The sequence below is a fragment of the Crassostrea angulata genome, chromosome 10, assembly GCF_025612915.1.
Source record: "Crassostrea angulata isolate pt1a10 chromosome 10, ASM2561291v2, whole genome shotgun sequence".
Classification (NCBI taxonomy): Eukaryota; Metazoa; Mollusca; class Bivalvia; order Ostreida; family Ostreidae; genus Magallana; species Magallana angulata.
In genome coordinates this window covers 50,349,581-50,369,336 of record NC_069120.1, presented here as the reverse complement: position 1 = coordinate 50,369,336, position 19,756 = coordinate 50,349,581, and the positions used below count along the sequence as shown (strand labels likewise).

General features: G+C 32.2%; 1 protein-coding gene across 4 annotated transcripts; it reads right to left on the bottom strand.

Moving 5' to 3' along the window:
- Nucleotides 1-481: 481 nt before the first annotated feature.
- Nucleotides 482-15,014, bottom strand: LOC128167906 (ATP-dependent DNA helicase RecQ-like). Of its 4 annotated transcripts, XR_008241271.1 has the most exons (7): nt 14,806-15,014; nt 13,875-14,060; nt 13,468-13,659; nt 7,847-8,951; nt 6,602-6,681; nt 5,916-5,977; nt 2,316-2,443 (listed from the first exon to the last, which is right to left on the bottom strand). XR_008241271.1 is itself a non-coding variant. In XM_052833892.1 (4 exons), exons 1-4 carry the CDS (start codon nt 14,852-14,854, stop codon nt 2,427-2,429), a joined length of 444 nt encoding a protein of 147 aa, XP_052689852.1. In that variant the 5' UTR covers nt 14,855-15,014; the 3' UTR covers nt 2,323-2,426. The 4 variants fall into 4 exon arrangements, 2 of the variants coding, with proteins under 2 accessions (XP_052689850.1, XP_052689852.1); XR_008241270.1 differs by having other exon boundaries at nt 6,602-8,951; XM_052833892.1 differs by lacking the exons at nt 5,916-5,977; nt 6,602-6,681; nt 7,847-8,951 and having other exon boundaries at nt 2,323-2,443.
- Nucleotides 15,015-19,756: the final 4,742 nt, after the last annotated feature.

Below are 19,756 nucleotides of genomic sequence, written 5' to 3'. Positions count from 1 at the left end.
ACGATGCAGTATGTTCTTTGAAAATCAGTACTAAGATTTTAAAGATTTCCTACGTTTGAATTTATGTTAATTTGTATAAGGTTAAATCTAATTCATTTACATCTTTATATAATATTATTTTGTTTGATTTAAATTAATACATTTGTTTTCAATAATTATTCTTCATAGGGTTTCTTCTATGAAATAACAATATTTATATTTAAGTTTCGCGTTTAATCGCGAAAGTTTTGCGTTTATTCCCGAAAGTTTCGCGTTTATTGTTTCGCGTTTATTCGCAAAAGTTACGCGTTTATTCGCAAAAGTTACGCGTTTATTCGCGAAAGTAACGCGTTATATCGCGAAAGTTTCGCGTTTATTCGCGAAAGTTACGCGATATATCGCGAAAGTTTCGCGTTGATTTGCGCAACTTACGCGTTTAATCGCGAAAAAAATTTTTTTTTACCTACGAAAATGAGCTCAATGGGATTTCGTAGAATAAAGATGATATAGCTCTACTTGTAGGCTAAATTATTTCCCTTTGTGTATTTATCTACCCATATTGTGCTGATATCGATCTAAGTGAGAATTTCATTTTGGATGTTCATGGACTTTCAGAAATTAATATTAAAATTCGGATTAATTTCATCTTACAACGCAATGATGTTTATACAGGAAAAGTAAGCGGTCTATGTTTTCAAAAAGAGAACGCAATCGACACAAAACGGTCATATTTTCATTACGTTGATTAATAGCTGACTGCAGTTGTCCGGATTTTTAATAGTTTTGTTTTAAATCAATTTCAAGGTCAGCTTGTTAAAACATCTTTTATGTCTCAATTAGATCGGGTATGGAGAAGGCGTATTGACGCATGAATTTCGACAAAAGTTGAAACCTTCTATTTTTCTATATTTGCTAGTTTAGAATGAAAAAAGAAATAGATAGATAACACGATCAGTTTGTACTATTCCCTGCTGACAAGACAGCATTGTCTTTGTTTGTAAGGCTAATTTTATACTTTGTATATTTGATGATCTTGGCTTAATTCCGCAAGTGGAAATACAACTTATACTCATAGCTCTCTTTCCAAGAAAGAAAAAAAATATGACAGTTTTGAACATTTTCACTATTCTCAACAGCTAAAAAATCACTTTGAATTACCTTCCTCTCTTTAATGTTTAAACTTCATAAAAATCCTTAAAAGCAAAGATATAATGGGTTTCAGTAAATGTTCTACAAAGCTTCTTTTTTTTACTCCTTTCCAAAATGTTAACAGCAGCAAAGGGGAAATCTCAAGAATACTGTGCAAAAGTATATTCAAGAGGCAGTATAAATCAGATGTGGATACTTTTAAAGAATTTCAAGGAACTTTTAGAAAACTTGAAATCCCAAATTTTACCAAATTCAATAGCGTCAAAACTTACAACTTTTCTACATTTTATACAACCATCCCTCACGATGAATTAAAGTGTTGTCTTTTTGACATAATTGATAGCTGCGTTTTTGGTTGTTTTTTTTTTTTATAAAAATGAATCACGTAAATTTACTTACCTTGTCATTGGTCATTTCCAAAACTATTTTGATCAAAGTCATTCGAATTGTGCATACAAGTACTCCGAATTTGATATTGAAATGATATTTGAGTTTGTAATAGACAACATCTTTGTAGATTTTGGAAATCTAGTCTTACAACAATCTGTTGGAATTCCCATGGGTACCAATTGTGCCCTGTTGTTAGCATATCTATTCTTGTATTCATATGAAACAGAAAGTATTCAAAAACCTTTACGTAAAAAAATAAATCACTCGCTTTGGCCTTCAACTCAACATTAAAGTATATTGACGACGTATTATCAATTATCAAATGTTACTTCCATACCTACGTCGGCTCGATATATTCCAGTGAACATGGAGACAAAGATACCCCAGAGTCTGCGTCATCTGTTTCATATCTTAATATTTTACTGGAAAACGGACATTGATGGTACCCTAACAATGAAACTTTATTAAAAACGTGATGATTTCAAGTTTTCTGTAGTCAACTTTTCTTACTTAAGTGACATCATACCTTCAATACCTGCATAAGTTTTGTCTGTATTGTTTGCATGTTTTGATAAAGGCAAAATAAATTTTAGTTACATCATTGATACTATAACAAAAAACCATATGCCTTGGTAATTGTTCTCTGTGGTGTCTCAAAACATTAATTAGCCAACCAAACACTTTTTTAACATTGTCATTGTTTTTAATAGATTTCACAGTAATCTTAATGTTCCTTCTATCAGGTGAATCGAAAACAAGTTCATAACCTGGTCGAAAGCAGAGGTATTTCAAAATTTTCCTCCTCTGAGTTGGTCCAGCAGTTGCAGAAAGGGCAAGAACAGGGACATTTGGGCACAAAGATCGTAATTCCTGAATTTTTGAAAACCATTCCCTGAAAGGATCTTCATTCATTCTTCCCTCTCCCCTGAAAATTAAATACAAAATACATGAACAATTTCCATTACATTAAGATTCTCTTTCATTTTGTGTTTGATAATATTTTGGCTTTTATGTACTATTGTGGTCCTGTGAAAGTAAAATATCATTGTCCAGTGGGATGCGAATTTTAAGATACCAATAGACTGTTATCAAGACAATAGAAGTTTCAATAGGGTAGGACTTCCATTTGTATAAAACATGGATATATATGAATGTTAAATGTTATGATAAAATGAATAATATAAGTTATAATATAGAAATGTGAATTAATTAGTTGCCAAAGCGTGACTGTATGAGCCTCATCTACGACTAGCAATTGAAGCCGCCTCCTATACTCCGACGATTTCAACATCTCCCTCCACCGACTCTCGCCAACCAGTCTCTCGGGGCTTCCAAATACAAATTCATACTGCCCAGTCTCTATTCGTTCGATCTCCTCACTATTCTTCCCAATGTAAGTGGCTGAAAGTCCAAATTTATTTAATTTCTCAACTTGTTCTTTCATTATAGACAGGAGAGGTGCCACGATGACGACGATACCTGGTTTTATTACTGGAATGCATTCGTAAATCATTGACTTTCCGCTACCAGTACGGGTACCAACAAACACATCTCGATCGCATAATACAGCATTAATTGCTTTCTCTTGATTTTCTCGTAATTCGACTTTAAAGACGTCGTCAATTCTTTTTCGAGATTTATCGGTCAACATGTTTTCACTGTTTGTTTTGCTCTTGCCGTAACGTATATGTAACCTGTTATCTCATTGGATGAATAATAGGAAGGTGTAAGGGGCGCAACTCTAGTTGTTCGCTAGATGACGTGACCGCATCACCGAGTTTTCGTAATGAAATCCGCCAAGGGTTTATGGGGAGCAAAGTGGACCGAAAACCCTTGGCTAGCGAAGATGTAATTCGATACGCAAGGTCATGCTCTTTGTATGAACAGTTTAAAAAGCGGGGCAAGCTACTGAAAACAAGTTGATAAACAGGACTATCAACAGTCTCGTTCGAAGTAATCTTTTCGTAAGTTCTCTGGTCGATACTTCAATTTTTCTTTTCTATAGTTAACTTTTCTTACTTATGTGACAATATATCTTTAACAGCTTCATATGGTGTTTTTGTTTCTCAGTTAATTTGATACGGAAGGGCATGCTCTTCGTATGAACTTTTTATAAGGCTAGGCAAGCTACTGACAATTTTTCTATAGTCAGCTTTTCTTACTTAAGTGACATTTATACCTTCAACACCTGCATATGTTGTTTTTGTTTCTTTAATTCGATACGCAAGGGTATGCTCTTTGTATGAACAGGGGCAGGCTACTGACAAACAAGTTGATAAAACAGGACTATCAAAAGTCTCGTTTGAAGTCATCTTTTCGTAAGTTCTCTGGTCGATGCAACGACTTTGTCAGCAAATACAATCTTCCACTGGATCGCAAGCTGAGTGACGTACTAATACTAATGGTTAGACAATAGGTAATCACCTAGTTGTATACGGACTTTTCCATTTTTCCCGATAACGACAAAGAGCACACGGCGGGTGTGACCGGTCAGCTGATGATGGTCACTGCTGAATGACACCTATTCCAACCTCAAATTTTTTAAAAGATGTCCGTGTTCGCTCTGTTTTGAATTTTTTATTTTGAATTTTGTCATTTTTTGTGATGTATGGATAATTGCCTTAAGCAATGAATTTGTTTTTTTTTAATGCCGTCGGTCTTTAAACACACCAGGCCGTGCAGAAAAAATGATAACCTCGCGTTAGCTCATATTTATCTTCATATTAATGTTAACTTGTGTCAAATGATTGTATATTGTCGCTTTCAAGCCCATATACAGGCTCTTGGTCAGGATTAAGATCAAACCCGGAGCAGTAATATTAACATATTGTTATAATTACGTATGCTTCCGCTACTAAAATATAGCGCCAGAAACTTTGTCGAGAAAAATTATCTTAAAGGTATATGTGGCGTATTTGGAGTAAAATTTCTGTCATGAGTTTTAGTAAAAATATACATTCTGCTTCTTATAATTAGACGTTTCACAAACTCTAGGCCCGTAACAAATGTTCTTTCTTTAGTTATTTGTCTCTAAACTTTGCTACACGTCTGATGAATATTAATGTGATCGGCCATTTGCAACGCCACTGCGCATGAGTGCGGGAAAACCTAGTATTGAAAACGCGATGAAAGAACAGTTTGTTTACAAATCACAATCACGTTTTTCATGTCTTAAATCAGAAAATTCTTATATCAGCTGGTACCCGAAGCATTATTATTCCGTTATTCATTAATGTAAAACGATATAAATTGCTAATTATGTGTAATAAAGATAAAACACTATTTTAGCATCAATGATACGGTAAAATAAGTGAATATCCCCTCTCCTGAGGGATGCATGATTGTACTGAGAGTGTTTATTTATTCTTTATTCAAAACTTTCTCTAAACGAAAATCCACTTGTGGTTCATAACTTATAAAGTAGAGACATGGAACACATGGAGCACGTACGAACCTCACTAGCAAAACCCATACATCGTCATGATAAAAACTTATGAAACTTAATTTTAATTCGGCTTTAATTCCTGTTCCATCAATCTACATGGTCTCCGATGAGAATCTTCCCTTTGTTCTTATCCTTGTCAGTCTGTAATTTTTTTTCTTTCTTGGTCAAATCTGTCAAACTTAACGGTATTACGGGTATACCTATCTTTTTCGTCGTCGCCATTGTTGTTGTGATAGACCGAGCGTGGTATCACATGGACGATTTAAGGCGGGGTTTATTCAAATGCTGTATTTATTGTGGACGCAAAACTAATTATGAAAAATATTTGTTAATTTTCTTTTTTACCTGATTGATATAAACTGCGTAATTTATTGTGAAGATATATCTTTATATAACATATTTAAATAAATCAATCAATCAATATTTTTTAGTATGAAAAAATACGCCACATATACCTTTAAGTGAAAAGGAAAAGATTTAATTTAACGTTTATTTTTCATAAATACATATTAAACTGGTTATGTAAGTTTGAAGGTTTCATTTAATGTTAAAATAATAAATATATTCAAAATGCGTCATGAAGTTTATATTTGTGCTCATGCGTTATGGCAGGTTAAGTGTGTTTACAGGAAATTGAACGTCGCAGATTTCCAATGCAAGCATATGGGAAAATACAAACACAAACTAGTTGTGCAGTTGATTGTCAAACAAAGCTCAAAAGTTTGTGAATGTTCAAAGTTGTTGAAAAAGCTATATAAAACAAACCGAATTTGCTAATTGCCAGTTGCGAATGTTACTGGTAAATGTTTACCATTTGATCATTCAGAACATTAGAGAAACATGGTTTAATTAAAATATTCGCAGTTAGTCTTAATTTTTGTCTGCCAATAGTTAGTTCGGCCAGGAACATTGCCAGAGGCACCTCAAACTTATATCAAGATAAAACTCCCACCTTTTTTTCTGTTGAATATATGCAGCCAAGACCCCTCTTTAATTGTTTGGCTCAGTAAATTTCTAAGAAAACGGTTTTTATAAACATTGTAATTACAGTTGATATAAACAACTGACTTAAGAGAATTTAAGAAACGTTTTATATTATATTATATTATATATTTTATAACCTTCACAAGCACAACAACTCATAACACACTGTTTTGGGGCAAACATGCGATGTTTGTCATGGTGGGCGTTACTTTGACTCTTTCCTAAACAAACATAAAAATCAATTTTTTATATAGAATTGTTTTTTTTTTCATATAAATTGTTTAATGTATAAAAATCGATAAATAAAACCTGACAATAGGTGAAAAAATATAAATTTCTTTTATAAAAATAAAATATGTAACAACAGGATTTGGAGCTAAAAAAGATTAGTATAGAGAATTGACTGATAGGACAAACGGACCCGGTGCCACCACCACTATTATTGGTAATTAAAATCATTATGTTTATTTGGCATCTAAATAAAAATATCTATTATCAATCATGAAATTCATGTTTTGATAAACATAAAATCTGTTTGTCAAAGAATAACGTAGTATATCTGTCTTTTATAGATCCTTTTTATTCGATTCTTTTTCAGACCATGCACGAATAATAAGACAATTTTTTTCTTCAAGAAATGACGGTAATGTTTACCTCACGCAATACATTTTCCTGTCAATTATTCATTGCTCAAACTGCTTTTTGCATCAGAACGGCGTCTTCCTGCTCCAACTCTTAAATAGTGATTAATGCACTGGAATGTACTGTTTACTTATAAATTATGTTGACCATACAAAGAGAGACTTATAGGACTGGGTACGATGTGTTTGTGAATGTTTTTCAAACCATTTTTGTAAGGCACCAATGGGTATTTTTTTAATTCAAAGTTTACAACAGCTTATATTCATTCACATAGTTTACATGCATGTACACACACATGCACACAATTCGGCACACATACACACATACAGTTTTGACGGACATTACTCTATCCAATGACTGTGAGATGGTTTTCCATGCACAATGCTATTCAATAAGTGTTGTTTTCGACTTCATGTCATGCCTTTTAAAATCATATTTCAATTTTAATTAATTTAGATTTTGTTTCTGTTTTTTTTTAAACAGTTTGCGACCATCTTTTCCACTTTTAAATAAGAATGTTTGGTGTATAAAATAATCGCAAATCTTAGAAGATATGTTATTCAATCAGTCATATGTCCTCATGTCTAATTGATAGGTAGGATCTGAAATATTTCAAATGTGAAAACACGCTCTTACTTTTTAAATCTTTCTTTTTGATATGTCATTGCAATAATAAAATGAAATATTTAATATATTTTTATTCCAGAGTAAGAAAAAGAGAACAAATAGATAGTCACATAATTAAATTATAGCGATTTTCACTCACTTTTTAATAGTAGAGATGACCTAACCATTGATACTTTTACCATTAATGTTATCAAAATGTTTTGAAATGATAAGAAAGTATTAATTATTACACTGCATCACGTGGTTTTGATATTTAAAACTAGCCTTCATTCAAATTATTTCTTTCGTTTTTGTATTAGTTCTCAAACTTTATCACATATAGATATAACTATTTTATGGAACCAGAAACTGTAGTTGTGCAGATGATCGTCAAACAAAACTTAAAAGTGTGTGTGTATGTGTGTTTAAAGTTGTCAAAACAGTCATTTGTAAAACAATCCGAATTTACTAGATTGTAATCGATAAAACGTATTCATATTAGCGAGGATTGGACCATTAATCACATACATTGTATGGAATTCAGTGTACTGAAGTATCAAATCCTTATTCAAAATCCCTTTCTGGCATCAAGGAGTCATGATGAAAATAAGCTTTAATTGTTATAGAATAAGAAAATAACAGTTTACCTACTTGAATTTGAAAATTGTTCTCAAAGCATAGCACCCACCCTTCTTTCATCAATGTTCGGTATTCAGCACATCTCCGTGTTGAAACAAATTTCGAAGTTCCTTCCCTCAAAGAATGCTTTATGTTAAGTTTGATGTTATAAATCAGAAAAATTGATGTGTTCAATTTTAATTTTAACACACCGCTTAATTAAAAAACAAACTTTGTTGATTCAGCAAATTTCTCAGTAATCATTGGTGTTAGGCCAGTAACCAAAGTGTCTTGTTCGAAACCAGACTGAAGCTAGCAGCCACTAACAGCAGCCCGTAGAAGCTAGCAGCCAATACGGAAATTCATCAAATTCTTAGAGTACTCGAACAGAAAATTATATTGTACTTTATTACCGGCATATTTTAATTCATATCAAGAATATTAATGTCTAAATAATTTTTCTGAGCATTGACAACTTCGGAGGCAGTAAAGCTCGCCTGGATGAAATTATTATTGTGTTTGTGTCTACTAAATTCAAATGAATATTGGTATTTGTATATACGTATGCTTAAAAATTGATCTCCTAGACTGTTAACTCTTCTTCGAAAATAACATGCATCAAAAAGCATAAAATTCTCGTATTATTACATGTACTAAAGTGGGACGATCATATAATTTAAATTTTGATTCTCATTAATAAACTTGTCTCAATCGCAAACCTAAACGTAAGGAAATTAAACATGAATTTGAGATTATTTTGTGTCAGCCATGTTTTGACGTGAACCTTTAAAATATTTAAAAGAGAATATTTTGCTCACCCGAACTTTGTCATATTTTAGCATTCCACGATGATACGGGGTGAAAGGCGGGAAATAAAGCTTACAGAAATCTTGATCACAAACAATTCATTAGAAGCTGCGATATATATTATGTAATATAAAAGACGGACCTTGTGAGCACCTTCCCTCATTTCTATCACAAGTGCCATCTGAGCAGACGTAATGACAATCTCTATGACACATTCGTCCAAAATAACCCTTTTTGCAATCATTACAAGTCCCATCAACAGCAGAACACCCGTTGATGCAGTTGGGAAAACAACTGATGCAGGAAAAGCTGTAAGTGTTCTCTGGACATTCTGTAATAAGGTACACACACAGGTGTTAGTAGACAAATGTACCATAAAAACAAAAGATCACTGCTATGAGAATCAAAGTACTTAAGTTCTGACGGGAGTTGATTTTATCGATTATCATTTATTTTAAAATCAGCGATATATGATTTTGCATGGCAAGTAGTATCAGTATTCACACTATTTCTGAGAAATTGTATGGATCCAGGCAAGACTGAACTCTAGTTTTGTTCAACCAAACGCTCGACTGTCGGATATTAACGGAGACATCCGAGCGTCTGGTTGAACATGACTAGTACATTGAAGTCTAGCGCATGAATACATACATTCAAAAAATATCTTAACTATTTGTACCATTTAAAATCTTACTATTTTCATGGTATTAATAGATAGGTTTTCTTGAAAAACAATGCTTCAGAATACATTGCATTTGAATTTATCATTATTTTCAGGAACTAAGTGTTGTCAGCGGTATTGATTTGTGCTTAGGTCCAAACACTGTTTCACTTTCGGTTTGCCCGAGTAAGTGCATAGGAGAGTTGATTAAAATCAACTCCCAATAAAATAAGACATAACATGTAAAGAGATGTTAGAAAAATGCAGAGAGCGAAACGAAATCGGTAAGCAGCTTGGTGACATAGATGTCATGTAATGAGGTGTAAGAATTGTGTTTACACATAGAACACATGTAAGGGAATGAAAAAAAAACTGAACCATTAAGAAAACTTTACCAAACACAAAAACTTAGTTGTGTAAAAAGATTTCTATAACACAATTTGATCACACTAAACGTGTAGAGATAGGATGAAAAATTTGAATAAAAAAGACTTCCAATCACAGAATGAAAAAAGGAAAGATAACTAGATCGTTCTCGTTGCGAGCAACGAGTGGGTCTCCCGTCCGATTTTTGAGTAAATCAGATAAAATCCTTCAATTTTATAAATGTATTGTTAAGCAACGCAAAATATTAGGAAAAAAAAAATTCGGCACCCGGGGCTTGAACACGGGTCGCCTGGGCACATTTCCACGACTCTAACGACTGAGCTACCAGGACACTCGCTTCAGAACTTTGATGCTTAATATCTCGGGAACACATCAATCGATTTTAAAACAGATTACATATTTTGAATCAGTAAAAGAGTCTCTATCCATAAAAAGCAAAAAGTTGAAAAAATAGATTTTTTATCTTTCCTTCCGGTGACGACCGGAAGTGATGGCGGACGTTTATATGACAATGTTGCAACAAGTAAAATTGATGTCTATATTCACTGAAAAATTCAGCCCTATATCTTCATTCGTTTTTTGGATCTCTAGCCGACAAAATTGACTTTTAAAAATCGCAAACGGACGATAACTTCCGACCGGAAGTGATTATCAAAAAATTGAAACGGCGCCGTTACAAACTTCAGATGCCGACACATCAACCCTTAAAATTTGAAGAATATCGAATGAGCCATCTTCGAGAAATCTCCTGCACAAAATTTGTAAGACAAAAAAAAGAACAATAACTAGACATGATCTCGTTGCAAGCAACGAGGATGTCTTCCGTCTGATTTTAGAATTTGAGATATATGTTCGATCTTGATTATGCTATTTAACAGCTAAACATGATTTAGAATAGAAAAACGGTCTACATTCTAGGGGCCAGATACCATTTTGTTTCAGGGATAAGAGCCTGTTCAACGAGTGCTTAGAAATTCGTAACCGTTCTTTAGATATCTGAGAAAAAAAAAACGTTTAAGGGGCCAATCCCTTATCTCCTTATTGGAGCCGCTGAACCAAATTTTGAAAGTTGCATTTTGTAAAGTACATCATTTTGAGCATCTATTCTTCTATACTGCATTTTAAAATATTTTCCTTTTTGAGATATAGGTTGTCATAGTTTATGGACTCTTGACCCCTAAAAAATACTTATTACATAACACGTGAAAAAATCATTACATTACTTGGACACATAACTGTAAGATAAACATATTTGCTTCTATAGCCTTTCATTAAATTTCCCATAGCAAAGAGCTACAGATGAAAGATTTTAGAGCCCTTTAGTTCCCTAATTTGCGGGGCCAGTCCCTTTTTCTTGATATCAAATAAAAGGTCATTTAAATCTCAACACATTTTGTTCAACAACTGTTTCGAAATTCGTTACCGTTCTTGAGATACATGGGAAAGAAAGTTTAAGGGACTGATCCCTTAACTCCTTATAGGGGACGTTTAACGAAATTTTGAAAATTGCATATTATTTAGTACATCATTCTAAGCATCTTTTCTTCTTACTGCATTTCAAAATATTTTTCCTTTGTGAGATATTGGTGATCAAAATTCTGGAATTTTTGCCCCTAAAAACCCCGTATTATGTAACACATGATAAAATCATTACATTGTTTGGATACATAACTGTAAGATAAACATATTTGCTTCTGAAACCATTCACAAAATATCCCTCAGTAAAGGGCTACAAATAAATGACTTTAGAGCCATTTGGTCCCCTAATTTTAGGGGCCAGCCCCTTTTTCTTGATATCAAATAAAAGGTCATTTAAATCTCAACCCATTTTGTTCAACAACTGTTTCGAAATATGTTTCCGTTTTTGAGATATATGGGAAAGAACATTTTAGGGGCCGATCCCTTAACTCCTTATAGGAGCCGTTAAACGAATTTTTCAAAATTGCATCAAATACATCATTATGAGCATCTTGTCTTCTATACTGTATTTCAAAACATTTTTCCTTTCTGAGATATATGTGATCAAATTTGTGGACTTTTGGCCCCTACAAACCCCTAATTAGTGATGGGCAATCGGACCAAAAATCATAATCGATTATTGGAAATAATCGGACACATGTAATCGATTAATAATCGATTATAATAAAAAAAAATATTGTTAAAAGTGCATGGCTTATTATAAATATAGCAGAGTTACAACTAATAACTTGTGTATTGATTGCTTCCTTTGATCACATTTAAATAACTCTGAATTTCAAGTAACGAAATTTAGTTTATAATGTCTCCAAAAAAGAATGTTTTAAAACCTAATTAGATACTTTTAACATCACCACCAACACTCTCTGTGCAGTTCTTAAAACTAGGGGCGTTTAGGTAACTATTTCTATATCCTATAATTTTTTTGCAGTTTTTAAAAATGATTTATTTGAAATAACAAAACACTTGATAACTACAAAAATCTGTAAGCGTATTTGAATATTGAAAAGAAAGAGTATTTTTCCAGACATGCAATTTTTACACTGTCTGTGACTTGCTATTCAACTTGATTTCCGTTTGAGGGTTTTTCTTAATTTGTAGAAAATAAAAAACTCCCAGAAATCTGACAATGTAAGTCCTGAGGATGGATAATCAACCCGATCTCCTTTATTTCTCTGAAAATTGTTACTGTTACCATTCACGCTATCAACTACCGCCATTTTGTTTTTGAACTGCAGATAATAAAATCTGAACCAAAAACTGACCAAATTCCGGATTTTTTTTTTTTGGTTAACGATGTTGGCGACTGTTATTTTGAAATCGATTAGTAGCATCGGGGGTTTCAGAACGAGAGATGATCGATCATCGGCGACAATCGGTTCATCACTACCCCTAATTACGTAACATATGATAAAATAATTACATTGCTTGGATACATAACTGTAAAATAAACATATTTGTCATAGCCCCCTTTTTCTTGATATCAAATGAAAATGAAAGGTCTTGAAAATGTGAACTTTTTTTTGCATTATATGTGTAAACAAAATATTTTTCAGAAAAGAGATAAACTAAGAAAACCATGAAAAATTACGACGTTTTTTTAGTCTCAATTTTTGGGACCAGGCGAGCTTTAACGCCTTTTGAGCGTGACAAATATGAATCCCAAATTGCACATCTACAATCTCTTGTCTACAATCCCTGAAAGTTTGAACTCAATATCTGTCACCGTTTAGGAGGAGATCCCTAGACAAGGCGACCCACTAAACATTGCTAAAACGTCATTTTCTCAAGAAAAGAAATGACGTCATCAAAATGAAAAAATGTATATTACGTTCGGATTAATATCTATTATATCTGAAAGTTTCACGAAAATCGGTTCAGCCATATCCGAGAAATCGCCTGCACAAATTTTGTAAGAAAAAAAAATTAATAATAGGGAAAAAGAAACCGAACAAAAACAACAAGCTCTTCCGTTGGAAAACGTAAGATCTTAATAATAATAAGAAAAGTGAAAAAGAAACAATAGAATAATAGAAGGGTCTTCCGCCGAAGACGGAAGACCCTAAAAAGACGGATGTACCAGAGGGTTCAATAAGCAAGGCAATTATAAAAGTTTAAAATTCAAATGAGATAAACGTAAAATGAAAAAGCAATGAAATTGAACGAAACAAAATTCATTGAAACAAGGACTTGTAATATAAGTATGCAACAGTTTGCGATATATTAAAATAATGCAGAAATAGGCTTTAATTTATTTACATATGTAATGCAGTAATTTATTGATTCAAATATATCTTGTTACTCTTGAACACCCTTCATTTACCGATTGGAATAATTTCATTAAGAATCAAGGATCCGTTACCAACTCTCCTCACAGTCACCGTATCACCCTCCAGTGCTTGCTTGCACGTTACATTCATATTGATGAAATCATAAGCAGGTGGTGTTAGGATTTCTACACACAGATGCGATGGTCTATCGGTAAGTCCATAGCCGACAAAGATACGTTGTTTGCCTGCAACAGGGGAAGATATCAAATAAATATGCACCGAAAACCCACGACGTCGTGTTTTCATAGACAGTTCAGTTACTTCTGTATTTAATTGATGATAAAAAATGATGATGAATAATCTGACTAAAGATCTTTAGATATGAAATTATTCATTTTATTCTTATCAAATTGTCGAAAACCTTAGTTAATAAAATATGACATATAAAAAATAAGAATACCTTTTCCAACGACGACAAACATTGAGCTTATTTTGTGGGGTCTGTCAAACTCTCCACACCAAAACTCATTTACTCCAATGATAGTTATGGATGAGGATAATACATTACCATCCACTGCGTTCATGGGGCCACTGCTATTGCTATTCAAGGAGCTTTGATTATACTTGCTAAACTTGACTTTTAATCCTACAAAGAAATAATGCAAATCGTTGTTATGCATTTTAACTTTTGTTGAAAGTATATTATACTCAGTTGATACAAACTATATTTTCAACGAATACAGCTAGTAAGGCAAAATTAAATTGTGATGCCAAAATAAATAAAACATAGAACGTCTTATACGTTATTTTATCGATTCCGATTTCTCTTTTTTGTGTGTAAATTTAGCATCAACGTGTAAATAGATAAGACATCCTAGCTACAGAACTGCTGTTTTTCAAATCAGATGACAGATGGAACATACCATACAAACACTAATTTAAGTTATACTACATCTCATTCATTAAAATATTTTAAGCAAGGTCTCCCCATATTTTTCAAATTAAAAATAATGTACATTTATCTTCTTATTGATATCTTTTATCCGTACATTTATTTATATGATATTATGACTATTTTTTTCATACGAATGATTACATCGTACAGTAGACCCAATTATTATCAGACTTTAAATTCTAAATTGTGTATCTTAAAAAAGTAATATTTTTAAGGTTGTTTGTAGATAAGGAATGTTTGGAATATTGTTTTGGTTAGACAACATACTTAACAATGCATAGGAAATATAGAACAGCAATATGTGTTGTTTTGTAAAACAAATATAATTTCTAAATAACTCACAATCTTACAATTGAAAGGTATAATAAACTCCAGAGAACAATTTATTTGTTTGTAATTTTATATACTTTCTCTTATGATATTTAATTCCACTCACCCTGTACAGCAAAAAGTACACCAAGAAGAAAACAAACGGCCACATCCATTTTGAATAGAAATATTTTTACAATACAGGGAACAGGAAATGTTTCTAAATATATGATGAATCGTGAAATAAACAACAAAACAAACCTATTTTACTTATCATGTGTGTGGTGCACATGAACTCTGTCTTTGGATTACTAGTTCTTGGTATCATATTTACGACACTTCTATTTCGAAAAGTGAATTATATACTGGTTTTACAATCTTTATCGTGTAATTATTTAGCAGCTCCTAATTCTATTTTTAAGTTAAACGAATTTATTAGAATTAATATTTCCTTATTGTACTTAAATACAGTATAAATCACAGTTTTAACTCTATGTATATTAAAAAGTACTTGTATTCTTATTTGAATATTAGCAAATTATTTTTATCTTGTAGTAAGTTGTAAGAATTTAACCTGTTGTGTTTTTGATACAGTGTGTGCTCATATTATCACTTGCAAATAGTTTTATCGTCACCATTTTTATAACGCTAAAATATTCTTGGAAACCTTTACGTTCACCCATGGACAAAACCGGAAGCAGGAAACAGCTGTTATGAGTTGGTTGGGATGACTTTCAGAATTATATGTAATTGTTTTTTCAGAAAATCATATGGATATCAATAGATAATTTAATTGTTATCCTGAAACTTCTGGCGCAAATATAAAAAATGCCAAAAACTAAAGTAGATTTTAGCGCAACAATAAAATTTATTGGCTAGGTCAATGATAGCAACAGAAATTATTTACCGGTAAATATACTGGTCAAAAAATCTAACGCCCCACTTTTATATTTTTCATTATTTACAAAACTTTAACATCAATCTTTGCAACTATCGAACTTTCCACTGCTCTTTATAATGTTCAACTGTTAATGTAAAAAAAAATGTAATCGAGTAAGTAATTACTCGACCATGACCGTATTTATTGAAATGCGTGGAACGCGTGTTCGATATGTTTCTCTGATGTGTTTTTCAAAACGATTTAATTTGATAAATTCCCTTCCTTAATTGATAACAAAAACATAAAATCAGTTAGATAAAATGCAGTGCATGTCTGCCCAAGAACCTTCAAGATCAGTTTGCGTGGTCCAACAGACCGCGATTCAAAATTAGTTTGTTTCCTTTCACAATTGTTGTTTCATTAATATTTACTTTAAACTTTTAAAAATGAGGTCATAAACAATAAAGCAGCTTTTAAATTTATAATTTTTATCATCGATCGCTAGATTTTTTTAAGTCACCACTTCGGGAATGGGAAACGCTTGAGATATTAATGTTGTGATTTTATATTGTAGGGTACCTGTATATTCTAGTTTTGTTCATAAAGTTCTTCAAAAAATTGTGATTGAGTTTTTAATAAAATACTCTGTCATTCTATATTTTTTGGTTTAATCATTGTCATGTTAAAATAAAATTAGAATTACGAAAAGTTTGATACAAACACTTGCCTGGGCGTTAGAAATGTTAACTAGTATATATAAAGTTGAAACGGAGGTTCACTCTGTATTAATTTAAATGAATTTAAATAACTTTTAAATAGAAGTAGAAGATTATAAAAAATCACACGAACAAGATGGCAAATACTTATAAATGTATATAATTCACTTTTTTTCAAAGTAGAAGTGCCGTAAATATGATACCAAGGATTAGAACTCCAAAGATAGAATTCAGGTGTATCACACACATGACGAATAAAATCTGTTTGTTTGTTTTTTGTTGTTTGTTGTTTTTTGGGTTTTTTTGTTGTTGTTAATTTCACGATTCATAATATTTTAAGAAACATTTCCTGTTCCCTGAATTGTTATAATTTTTCCTATCAGAATGGATGTGGCCGTCTGTTTTCTTTTTGGTTTACTTTTTCTGTACAGGGTGAGTGGAATAAAATTTCATAAAATATGGTATCTAAAAGTACAAACAAATAATTTGTTCTCTTGAGTTTATATCCTTTAATAGTAAGACTGTAAGGCATTAACACATTATATTTATTTTACACTGAAACACATATTTGCTGTTCTATTTTTCCAAATTAATACTAGTATTAAGTATATTATTTAAGATACAAAACTTGAACTTAAAAACTGATGATAATCGGGTCTGCTGTACGATTTAATCATTCGAATGAAGACAATGTTCATAATATCAAAAAAAAAAAAAATGCTCAGATAATTGCGATAAACGAAAGGATTACTGTGCATAACCATTATTTTAAAAATAAGTGAACGTCATGCTTAAAATAAATAAATAATGTTAGTTAATGAGCTGCATTGAAAATTAAATTAGTGTTTGTATGGTCTGTCATATGATTTGAAAAACGGCAATTCTGAAGCTAGCCTGTCTTATTTATTTACACGTAATGGCTTCAAATTAAAAAAGAAAAATTGGAATAGATCAAATAAGTTGTTTTAAAACATTTTCCGTTTCTGCTTTTTAGCCATCACAATTTAATTTTGCCATACTAACTATATTCGTTAAGAATATAGTTTGTGTCAACTGAGCATAATGTACTTTCAACAAAATTTAAAAAAAAAAACAAAAGAAAACGATTTGACAATATTTCTTTATAGGGTTAAAAGTCAACTTTAGCACGTATATTCAAAACTCCTTGCATAGCAATAGCAATGGCCCCATAATTGAAGTGGACGGGAACGTGTTAACCTCATCAATAACTATAATTGGATTACATGAGTTTTGGCGGGGAATGTTTGACGCACCCCACAAAATAAGGGCAATGTATGTGGTCGTTGGTAAAGGTATTGTTAATTTATTTTATAGCATAATTTATTTACCAGTGTTTTCTACAATTTTGATGAGAATAAAAGTAATGATTTATGTTAGAAAATCTTTTGACTGATAATCTATCATCATAAAATCAATTTACATTAATTTAACAGGAACTTGATCGAAAGGGTCGGATCCAGTCGAGTTGCTTGCCGTGGATCATCAGATCAAACGAGACGGGAAGCGCCAAGTTTGGTCTGATAATTCACGCCTATCAACAAGACCTGATCCGGTGTAACGTAGAATAATGACCCCCGAGGAATAATGACCGGGGTCATTTTTCGACGTAGAATAAGGACCCCCCGTTCATTATTCTATGCCGAAAAATGACCCCCGGTCATTATTCTACGCAGAAAAATGACCCTTTTACCTGAAGAATAAGTGTCATTTTCAAAAAAATGAGCACAGTCTACATGAAGAAAAGTGACCTCCTTATATAAATTAAAGTTTTTCAGTATATTTTTTTATTATTTGTAAAATAGTCTTTACAATATTGTAATTTTTACTGCAGTTTACAGAAAGTAGCAGAAATTATAATTCATATTCAAATAAACTTAAAGTGAAAGAAGGGGTATGGCTTAAAAAATAAATATCCTTCCGTTATAATAAGATACTGACGTATTGCATCGGGGTATGGTTGTCATCCTAACGATTACATTAACATGCATCTCATTATTACGAGTAACACCACATTAAACTTATTTTGAGATACAAGACACTATAAAACAAATTTCTGTTAATTGGCGATGAAAGAGTAGACTCGATATTGTTCATGAATTATATTTGCATTGACGATTTCCCCCTACTACAAACTGCTGGGTATGCAGGTGCATCACCCAAAATTAATGATGAAACTAAAATTATGAGAAGATCACTCCATTGTTAGGCATAATAGCCAAGCTGAAGTTAGCGGGCACTAACAGCAGCCGTTACGCCAGTAGAAGTTAACGGCCAACAAGAAATATCGTCAAAGTACTGAGAGTACTCGAACAGAAAATATATTATACTTACACATCGGCATAGTTTAATATCAAGATGATTAATGCATCAATAGTTTGTATGAGCATTGGTAACTTTGGATACAATAAAGATCGTGTGATCAAAATCAAGGCGGGTATAAACCCCTAATATGAGCCCGAACCCCTTATCAACGCTTTTAGAAACAATCTCTTCTTATTATAATCGATCAGTGTTTATTATCTTTAATTTGAGATTTAATATAGTCAGGTACTCTTGACACACTTGCTCTGAAAGAATAAAGTCTATTCATGATCACAAATACAACATTACAATAAATGTTTAGAATATCGATGTTCGATATTACGTAGAAGAAAACAAAACTAACGTAAAATGATCACTTTCCCTTAGAAATATAAATAAGAAGTATTCATATTCCTACGTTACCTGCCTCCTTAGTCTTTTCCCCAAAAAATATATACATGTATCATTCTTCGAGTGACAATTTATTCACCAATGAATATTGTTTTTATTATTTCAACAATTATTCTTTCATGATTATTGTTCGTTAACTATCACACAATGTCCTCGTTGTGTATGAATTTGTTTTTCTTTATTTGCGTCATTTCCCGCCATATGTCGACGAGAGAAGTAACGTAACTGTTAACAATCAATTTGTGGCAACCTAAGAGTGTTTTGTGTGTGCTTGCTACGGGTATGAAAAACTATATACAGCGATTTATTTACAAGTTCGGTTTTATAACTTCAAAATCAGTTGAACAGAGTGAAAATTAAAGTAATTTCAAAGTCGTATTTTGGATACGGGGTAACCAATATCTATTCTTGTTTTCAGGGTGGGGGTGGGTCTTTTTTCTATGGGGGTCATTTTTCATCATGTTTAACACGAAGAAAAATAATCCCCGGGTCTTTTTTCTTCAGAAAAATCCAATTATTCTTCAGCAAGGGGGGTCATTATTCTACCTCGAAAAATGACCCCGGTCATTATTCTACGGGGGTCCTTATTCTTCATTACACCGGCCCTTTCGATCAAGTTACTGTTACAATGATAACTTTATTATATACCCTTGTTTAAGCAAAAGTTTTAACTTCAAAAACAGTAATTTCAAATAAAATCATTATTTAAAAAAAAACAAAAAAAAAAACTTCAAAAACATTTTTTGGTT